At 49.5% G+C, this 9,888-nt stretch overlaps 1 protein-coding gene across 1 annotated transcript; it reads right to left on the reverse strand.

Moving 5' to 3' along the window:
* Positions 1-957: 957 nt before the first annotated feature.
* ncaph2 (non-SMC condensin II complex, subunit H2) lies at positions 958-9,112 on the reverse strand. Its single transcript, XM_072378000.1, has 19 exons — positions 9,041-9,112; positions 8,274-8,388; positions 8,086-8,187; positions 7,930-7,991; positions 7,772-7,853; positions 7,402-7,458; positions 7,248-7,327; positions 6,714-7,072; positions 6,549-6,637; positions 6,372-6,455; positions 3,322-3,385; positions 3,149-3,250; positions 3,031-3,075; positions 2,876-2,946; positions 2,551-2,653; positions 2,385-2,471; positions 2,165-2,316; positions 1,938-2,087; positions 958-1,295 (listed from the first exon to the last, which is right to left on the reverse strand). Exons 2-19 carry the CDS (start codon positions 8,379-8,381, stop codon positions 1,167-1,169), a joined length of 1,926 nt encoding a protein of 641 aa, XP_072234101.1. The 5' UTR covers positions 8,382-8,388; positions 9,041-9,112; the 3' UTR covers positions 958-1,166.
* Between the last annotated feature and the right edge of the window lie 776 nt (positions 9,113-9,888).

Genomic DNA, 9,888 nt, shown 5'->3' on the forward strand with positions numbered 1-9,888 from the left:
GAGAGTTTGAGCCGCTAAAACCCGAGAGTTTGAGCCGCTAAAACCCGAGAGTTTGAGCCGCTAAAACCCGAGGGTTTGTTGCTAAAACCAGAGACTTTGAGCCGCTAAAACCCGAGAGTTTGAGCCGCTAAAACCCGAGGGTTTGATTCTAAAACCAGAGACTTTGAGCCGCTAAAACAAGAGAGTTTGAGCCGCTAAAACCCGAGAGTTTGAGTCGCTAAAACCCGAGAGTTTGAGTCGCTAAAACCCGAGGGTTTGATGCTAAAACCAGAGACTTTGAGCCGCTAAAACAAGAGAGTTTGAGCCGCTAAAACCCGAGTTTGAGTCGCTAAAACCCGAGAGTTTGAGTCGCTAAAACCCGAGGGTTTGATGCTAAAACCAGAGACTTTGAGCCGCTAAAACCCGAGACTTTGAGCCGCTAAAACCCGAGGGTTTGATGCTAAAACCAGAGACTTTGAGCCGCTAAAACAAGAGAGTTTGAGCCGCTAAAACCCGAGAGTTTGAGTCGCTAAAACCCGAGAGTTTGAGTCGCTAAAACCCGAGGGTTTGATGCTAAAACCAGAGACTTTGAGCCGCTAAAACAAGAGAGTTTGAGCCGCTAAAACCCGAGAGTTTGAGTCGCTAAAACCCGAGAGTTTGAGTCGCTAAAACCCGAGGGTTTGATGCTAAAACCAGAGGGTTTGATGCTAAAACCCGAGGGTTTGAGCCGCTAAAACCCGAGGGTTTGATGCTAAAACCAGAGACTTTGAGCCGCTAAAACCCGAGAGTTTGAGCCGCTAAAACCAGAGACTTGATGCTAAAACCAGAGGGCTTGAGCCGCTAAAACCTGAGAAACCCTAACCCCACGAGTTAAAACATGTAATCATCAGTCAGACACAGAACACCAGCTTAAATCGGTTTAATCTGGCAGAACTTTAAACTGTAAAACAGTACAGGGTGAGTGAGGAAAGGTTCTGCTTCCTCTGAACGGTTCTGTCTGAGAACAGATCGTTTCCTCCTCAGATCTTTTATCTTTGAACCCTTAAATAAAGTGAAATGAGGCTTTTGTGCCTCCGGTCAACGTAGTTTTATTAGAAATCTTAGAAACGGGAACAGAAGAGTTCAAGAGTTCAGACTTCAGAACAGACAAAGTCCTGGAATCTGAGCTGCGGCTCGCTAACCGGCGTTCAGGTGGACGCCGGCATGGTTTTGAACCGGTCCGTCGCTCTGTGAGTGCTGAGCAGCGTCAGAGACATGGTGTCCAAACTGTCCTCCAGGCCGGCGCCGCTGTCCACCTCCACCGTGTGGTCGTTGGCCTGAGGGATCAATAACAGATCGATCAATCAATCAGAAGAGAATCAGACACAGCTCAGAGGGTTCTGACTGAGCAGACGTCCCATGATGCATCAGCAGTTTCAGGCTGGTGATGTCATCAACACCTTAAGATGAGCCCAGCTCCAGCTGGCCCGGTCCATCCGAGGAAAGTCCAGAACCGAGCTGAGCTAAGAGCTGGAACAGAGAGTCTGCGGCTGCTTGTGGTTCTGACCGGGTCAGAGAACCTGAAACGGCTCCATCTGCTGGACAAAGCAGGTACTGCAGTGCCCCTGAACTCTCATTGGTCCATAACTACAGGTAACCATGGTTACCTGTAGGGAAACTCCCCCACACCTTCACCTGTCTTTTTCACCTCTGGTAACCATGGTTACCTGTAGGGAAACTCCCCCACAGCTTCACCTGTCTTTTTCCACCTCTGGTAACCATGGTTACCTGTAGGGAAACTCCCCCACAGCTTCACCTGTCTTTTTCCACCTCTGGTAACCATGGTTACCTGTAGGGAAACTCCCCCACACCTTCACCCACAGAGAGCCGGTTCTGCTGATGCCATCAGCCAGGATTTGGGTCGAGGTCGGGTCAGAAAAAGCCTTTAAACGGAGGAAAGAAAGGTCCAAAAACGTTACCAGCTGCAGTGACGCCAGCAGGAACTTGCACGCCTCGAAGTTGTCCAGCCCGTGAACGACGGAGGAGAAGGCCCGGCGCCGCCCGACGCCGCCCAGCGCCGTCACGATCCGCTCGCCGTAGTCATGGATGTCGAAGACTGCCCGCTCCTCCTGGAACCAGAACCAGAACAGGGCCTCAGAGCTGTGAGCCACAGGGTGCAGGACCTGACCCGGTTCTGCTGACTCACCTGCTGCTGCAGCTCGGGCCGGATCTTCTCCTCCCAGTCCTTGACCCTGCGGGACAGCGCCGTCTCCTGAGTGTAGCCCCGGCTGTTCACCACCAGCTGATCCACTCGCAGCTTCACCAGGTCTTCGTACGTCAGCTCGTCCCTCGGAGCCTCTGTGGACACACAGCTCGTTAAAACCGGGCCCTGAAGGCACATCTGGGTCTGAGCCCACCGGGTTTACCTGGGGAGACGAAGTCCGGTCCTCCAAACTCGGCCGGGCCGTCATCGGGGAACGCCTCGTGGTCGTTGTCCGAGTCGTCGTCTCCACCTGCCAAAGAGCCGGCTTTAACCACTGGATAAACCTCACAGAACTGGATCCGACCCAAACAGCACCGGCTGGTTCTTACCCAACAGGTCGGCGTGTCTGAGCCCCTCCTCCTGGTGCTGAGGCCCCGCCTCCTCCGGCTGCAGGAAGGTCCTCCTCAGCTCCTCCTCTGACATCACCACACCCTGAGTGACATCACACACAAACTGATACAGTGCCCACAGCCCCACTCGGATCAGAACCAGAGCAGAGAACAGGAAGATGGACTTCTTCTAGCCCAACCCGAGCCCTTTAACCCGAGACTTTCATGCTCTTATTTCTTCTCCACATGAATAATTTATTTCCCTGTAAGAATCTGAGGGAACAGGAACAGCAGCGCCTCAATGCATGATGGGAAACGGACTCACGGCTCTGCGGTGCAGCCTCCTCTGGGTCCGGACTTTGTCCTTTATGCAGCGCAGGTAAATGTAGTTCAGGTCTGAAACAGGAAGTCACAGCTGGATCTCAGATTCAGGACAGCCAGCTGCTTCCGTCACCTGGTTTGTGTGTTTCTGAGGGTTACCTGTGAAGGCGGGGCCGCTCTTTAACTTGTGCTCTGGAGGATCGACTGTAACACACACACAGTGAAAGGTGAGCACAGGTGAGCAGAACACAGCGGGTCGGACCGTGTGACCACTCACAGGTTCCTCTGAACCAGCTCCTGAAGTCCTGCAGGGACGCCGCTCGCTTCCTCTTCCTCTTCCCGCCGTCGTCCACCCCGTCAGGAACCTTGTAGCACTTTCCTGCGGAGGACGCACAACTCTGTCAGCGCACAAACACGTGACCCGACAGCAGCGAGGGGCCCGGCGCTCACCTGATTTAAAGGGTTTCTCCTCGCCAGCAGGGACGTACGGATCATGCAGCGCCCAGACGTTCACCTGAAACAGAGACGCCCGTAGAGTCACCTTCATTTAAAGACACGCTTCTGAGAAAACTGCACCATGAGACCATTTTCTGACCAACGATCAGCTGTGAGGCGTAAATACAAGAGACAGGACTTCCTGTTGGAAGTGGGCGGGGCAACGACAAGCACAGTTTGAGGGGCTGCCCCCACTCATTGATGAAAACTCAAGCTTCTCATAAGACGTGCGCGACTAAGACTATTTGGGCCAATTTCCTGACCTTTATGATGAAGTCTGCAGGAGTTGTTTGAGCCAAAATGGCCGACTTCCTGTCGGGTTCAAATGTACCTATGAACCAAAATGGCCGACTTCCTGTCGGGTTCGGCCCACAGCAGTAAGAGGATTGTTGGTTCCAATGTACCTTTGAACCAAAATGGCCGACTTCCTGTCGGGTTGGGCCCACAGCAGTAAGAGGATTTTATAGGAGTTGGTTCACATGTACCTATGAACCAAAATGGCCGACTTCCTGTTGGGTTGGGCCCACAGCAGTAAGAGGATTTTATAGGAGTTGGTTCAAATGTACCTATGAACCAAAATGGCCGACTTCCTGTGTGTTCGGCCCACAGCATTTAGAGGATTTTATAGGAGTTGGTTCAAATGTACCTATGAACCAAAATGGCCGACTTCCTGTAAGGTTGGGCCCACAGCAGTAAGAGGATTTTATAGGAGTTGGTTCACATGTGCCTATGAACCAAAATGGCCGACTTCCTGTAAGGTTGGGCCCACAGCAGTAAGAGGATTTTATAAGAGTTGGTTCACATGTAACTTTGAACCAAAATGGCCGACTTCCTGTCAGGTTGGGCCCACAGCAGTAAGAGGATTTTATAGGAGTTGGTTCACATGTAACTTTGAACCAAAATGGCCGACTTCCTGTCAGGTTGGGCCCACAGCAGTAAGAGGATTTTATAGGAGTTGGTTCAAATGTGCCTATGAACCAAAATGGCCGACTTCCTGTCAGGTTGGGCCCACAGCAGTAAGAGCATTTTATAGGAGTTGGTTCAAATGTACCTATGAACCAAAATGGCCGACTTCCTGTGTGTTCGGCCCACAGCATTTAGAGGATTTTATAGGAGTTGGTTCACATGTAACTTTGAACCAAAATGGCCGACTTCCTGTCAGGTTGGGCCCACAGCAGTAAGAGGATTTTATAGGAGTTGGTTCAAATGTGCCTATGAACCAAAATGGCCGACTTCCTGTTGGGTTGGGCCCACAGCAGTAAGAGGATTTTATAGGAGTTGGTTCAAATGTACCTATGAACCAAAATGGCCGACTTCCTGTGTGTTCGGCCCACAGCATTTAGAGGATTTTATAGGAGTTGGTTCACATGTAACTTTGAACCAAAATGGCCGACTTCCTGTAAGGTTGGGCCCACAGCAGTAAGAGGATTTTATAGGAGTTGGTTCAAATGTACCTATGAACCAAAATGGCCGACTTCCTGTGTGTTCGGCCCACAGCATTTAGAGGATTTTATAGGAGTTGGTTCACATGTACCTATGAACCAAAATGGCCGACTTCCTGTAAGGTTGGGCCCACAGCAGTAAGAGGATTTTATAGGAGTTGGTTCACATGTGCCTATGAACCAAAATGGCCGACTTCCTGTAAGGTTGGGCCCACAGCAGTAAGAGGATTTTATAGGAGTTGGTTCACATGTAACTTTGAACCAAAATGGCCGACTTCCTGTCAGGTTGGGCCCACAGCAGTAAGAGGATTTTATAGGAGTTGGTTCACATGTAACTTTGAACCAAAATGGCCGACTTCCTGTCAGGTTGGGCCCACAGCAGTAAGAGGATTTTATAGGAGTTGGTTCAAATGTACCTATGAACCAAAATGGCCGACTTCCTGTCAGGTTGGGCCCACAGCAGTAAGAGGATTTTATAGGAGTTGGTTCAAATGTACTTTTGAACCAAAATGGCCGACTTCCTGTCGGGTTGGGCCCACAGCAGTAAGAGGATTTTATAGGAGTTGGTTCAAATGTACTTTTGAACCAAAATGGCCGACTTCCTGTCGGGTTGGGCCCACAGCAGTAAGAGGATTTTATAGGAGTTGGTTCACATGTACCTTTGAACCAAAATGGCCAACTTCCTGTCAGGTTGGGCCCACAGCAGTAAGAGGATTTTATAGGAGTTGGTTCACATGTACCTTTGAACCAAAATGGCCGACTTCCTGTCAGGTTGGGCCCACAGCAGTAAGAGGATTTTATAGGAGTTGGTTCACATGTACCTTTGAACCAAAATGGCAGACTTCCTGTAAGGTTGGGCCCACAGCAGTAAGAGGATTTTATAGGAGTTGGTTCAAATATACCTATGAACCAAAATGGCCGACTTCCTGTGTGTTCGGCCCACAGCAGTAAGAGGATTTTATAGGAGTTGGTTCACATGTAACTTTGAACCAAAATGGCCGACTTCCTGTAAGGTTGGGCCCACAGCAGTAAGAGGATTTTATAGGAGTTGGTTCAAATGTACCTATGAACCAAAATGGCCGACTTCCTGTTGGGTTGGGCCCACAGCAGTAAGAGGATTTTATAGGAGTTGGTTCAAATGTACCTTTGAACCAAAATGGCCGACTTCCTGTCGGGTTCAAATGTACCTTTGAACCAAAATGGCCGACTTCCTGTCGGGTTCAAATGTACCTTTGAACCAAAATGGCCGACTTCCTGTCGGGTTCAAATGTACCTTTGAACCAAAATGGCCGACTTCCTGTCGGATTCGGCCCACAGCAGTAAGAGGATTTTATAGGAGTTGGTTCAAATGTACCTTTGAACCAAAATGGCCGACTTCCTGTCGGGTTCAAATGTACCTTTGAACCAAAATGGCCGACTTCCTGTCGGGTAACCGGGCTCCTGTTGCCGTTTACACATTTCTTTAATGGCTTCGGGGCGTTTTGGGGGTCAGATGGATGAACGGCGCCGCCTTCAGTGCCCAGGTGTCATTAACCGAAAACTTAAAGACAGCAGTTTACGTACAGCTGGTGGCGCCTCGTCCTCCCGCCTCCGTTTGTCTGCCTCCACCTGCCGCCTCTCTCGGATCATCCGACCGTCACTCTGAGCCTGAAACAACAAAAGCCATTTCAGAGAGAACCCTCCTGCCGACACCTGTCCAGGTGAGACCGGTTAACCTGCTCTCATGGAACAAAGCAGTACCAAGACTTGGTGCCGCTCGACGTGCTCCTCTGGTTCCTGGTCCAGATCCATGTGGTCGTCATCCAAGGGCAGGAAGTTCTCTGCAGCGTCTGCAACAAGGAACCCTCATTACAGCAGGAAACACCCAGAACCAGAGACAACCAGGCGAAGAGGAGGTTCTGAAACCTGACTGCTGGTGCTGGACCTCCACCAGGGGGTGCTGGACCTCCACCAGGGGGTGCTGGACCTCCACCAGGGGGTGCTGGACCTCCACAGCTTGGTGCTGGACCTCCACCAGGGGGTGCTGGACCTCCACAGCTTGGTGCTGGACCTCCACCAGGGGGTGCTGGACCTCCACCAGGGGGTGCTGGACCTCCACCAGGGGGTGCTGGACCTCCACAGCTTGGTGCTGCACCTCCACAGCTTGGTGCTGGAAGCTGGATGCTGCGGCCGACCGCAGCGACAGCAGGATCAGGTCGTCCTCCCCTGGGATGAACAGGTTGATCCTGAAGTCGATCAGGCTGCACACCACCTCACCTTTCAGACTGAAAGCAGCAGAACCGGGTCAGCTGGAAACCTCTGGGTCGGTTTCAGTCATGATAACATCATCAGACCTGAAGCTCACTTCTTCAAAGGGAACTCATTCTCTCTCTGTCTTCTTCTACTCTTATTACCTTAAACTCTCAAAGGAGAAGCTTAATTTTTCTGAGACACACTGACCTGACGAGGGGCAGCTTTCGCTTCTCGTGGGTTTCAGGAGGAATCAGAGACTCGGGGGGGAGGGGAGCCACACTCACAGTCTGAAGGGAAACATCAGAGTCTCAGATCTCAGAGTCTCACTTTATCCCATCAGACTGAGAGGAAACAAACTCACCGTGTTGGAGTCGGACTTCTGGGAGTTCTCTGAGGCCTCCAGGTGCAGAGGAGAGAACTGAGGAGGCAAACAGAACAGACTACATTACCCAGAATGCCCCGGGACAGCCGTCTTATGGAGGCAGCTTCAGGTTCAGAGTCGTGAATGTTTCCGATTCCTCTGAAGCTGACGCAGAAAGAACATTTATGACTTCACTCATCACTGAAATATAAGAGATTTTTCACAATGACATCATCTGTATGTTCAGAATTAAATCCGACAGACTGAATCTGTCCCGATACATTTAAAAGCTGAGCTGGGGTCATTTCTTTCTGTTCTCCAGACTTTATTCCTCTTCCAACCAAAACTGAAACCACTTCCATCTTCTCACCACATCCATGTCGTCAGCGTCGTGGCCGCTCGCCGCCCCGTCTGCGTTGCCCCCCTGAGCCCCCGCCGCCTCTTTGTTCCGCCTGTCAGGAGGACACAGAGAGTGAGGCGCCACGCCATCGCCACATCATCACGCCGCGGCGTCAGGACCAAGCTCACCTCTTGTTCCTGTCGTTGATGTACTCCAGAGTCTGGTAGACCAGGCTGTGCAGCAGCTCCACCTGAAAGCACCGCAGACAGCTCAGTGAGAGCTCCGCCCACATCGCCACACACTCTGCTGACATCACACACACTCTGATGACATCACACACACACCTTCTTGCTGTAGATGCAGGTGGAGCCTTGAATCAGCAGTGCAGCTTCTGCAAAGTTCAGCTGCGTTTTCCCTCCATCGAAGGTGATGCACATCTCATCCAGCTGAGGACACACACACACACACACTCTCTCAGATCACCTGAACAGGTACTACAGGTCTACTCTGCAGCTGTGACGTCACAGTTTACCTCCTCCAGGTAGTCGTTGAGCTCCGACGCCACGTCCACGTCCCAGTTCTTGGTGAGCTCTCTGATTGGCTGCAGCAGGTGAGCGAACCTGCTCTCTGTGGACTCCATGGCGGCTCTGTGATGGAGGACAAACACAAATCTGCAGACATTCTCATGGAAAATAAAGTTAGAAACCTCCAAAAGCCTCCAGAAGAGAAGAAAATGAGCCACAATCAGCCTCATTGATCTGATAAAGTATCGATTAAGCAGCAGTGAGCGTAGTAAACCTGCTCATTTTCCTAAATCTATCATTTCTGACTCTTTTGCACACGTCAGAATCAGAGTTTTGATTATTTATATCACATTTGCGTCATTTCAATGACTTAACATTTGGATAAAATAATGCTAAACGTGACGGTGTGTCAGCCGTCAGTGTTTATGAGGCTCCGTCACCGACTGACCGTGGATCATGAGCAAAAATAACAGCTAATCACAACGAATCATGTGCCAAATACAACCTACCACCCATAAGATTAGTTACCAATCTTAACTAGTCCTCTGTCAGATAAGCTTTTCCATCAAACCGCAAACAAAAACAAAAACAACAGATTTTTTAACGTAGTCTGGCTGAAAGTTTCCACAGACATACAGAGCGGCTTTAAGATTAAATATAGCGTTTTTCTAACTGTTTCATAAACGGTTAACTGAACTCAGGGTTTCTAAAACCTTAAATCAAACAGCTGCCAGCGACACCAAGCTTTGAAGTAGTTCAAAGAAGAAAAACTCACGAAGAACTGGACGAGCCTCCAGAGGTTAAATGTTTGTAGCCGTTAGCTAAACACTCAAAGTACCCGCGTTAAACTTCTTCTTCTGCTGCTCTGGAGCAGGTCGCTGCAGCTCGATGCGCTGCCACCTGTCGGTCACACACGGTATTACGGCGTAAAAAAAGATTGTTTTTTATTTATGATTTATTCATTTGGAAGAAAAAATATAATGATAATCTTTTGTCATGAGATCAAACAAGCAAGGTTTTCTAAAATATGGGCCTCTCATCTATCTATCTATCTATCTATCTATATATCTATCTATCTATCTATCTATCTATCTATCTATCTATCTATCTATCTATCTATCTATCTATCAATCTATCTATCTATCTATCTATCCATGTTGATGTACTCACGCTGCTGTGATATGAATTTATTTATTTCATGTGTGTTCATCCGTGCACTGATTTCATCTTAAAGGGACTAAAATGAAAACCTCCAGCCCTGCTGGTGTGATACAGCATGGCAGCCACTAGATGGCAGCACTGCAGTTTGAAAGAAGCAGACAGGTGACGTTTAGATCAGAATAAATAGGTCTGATATTCACAGAGAAGAAGAATTCAGCACCATAAGTAACTACAATGAGTTTTCTTTATAATAATCAATCAGTAAATTCTGATCTGAGCCTTTGGTTCAACCACAGGAGCAGAAACGGGGAGCAACAAAACAATCTGGACCCAGAAGAGTTCGGACTGAGATCTCAGAGTCAGGTTTGAATCCACCTGTGTGGAGTTTGGTGTGAGGTCTGCTGTCCTTGTGTTCGTGTCCTTGATCCACAGTTAGAGTTACAGTAATTGAGGGAACGTGTG

Source organism: Leuresthes tenuis, unplaced genomic scaffold (assembly GCF_036924035.1).
Source record: "Leuresthes tenuis unplaced genomic scaffold, fLeuTen1.0.hap1 SCAF_23, whole genome shotgun sequence".
NCBI lineage: Eukaryota > Metazoa > Chordata > Actinopteri > Atheriniformes > Atherinopsidae > Leuresthes > Leuresthes tenuis.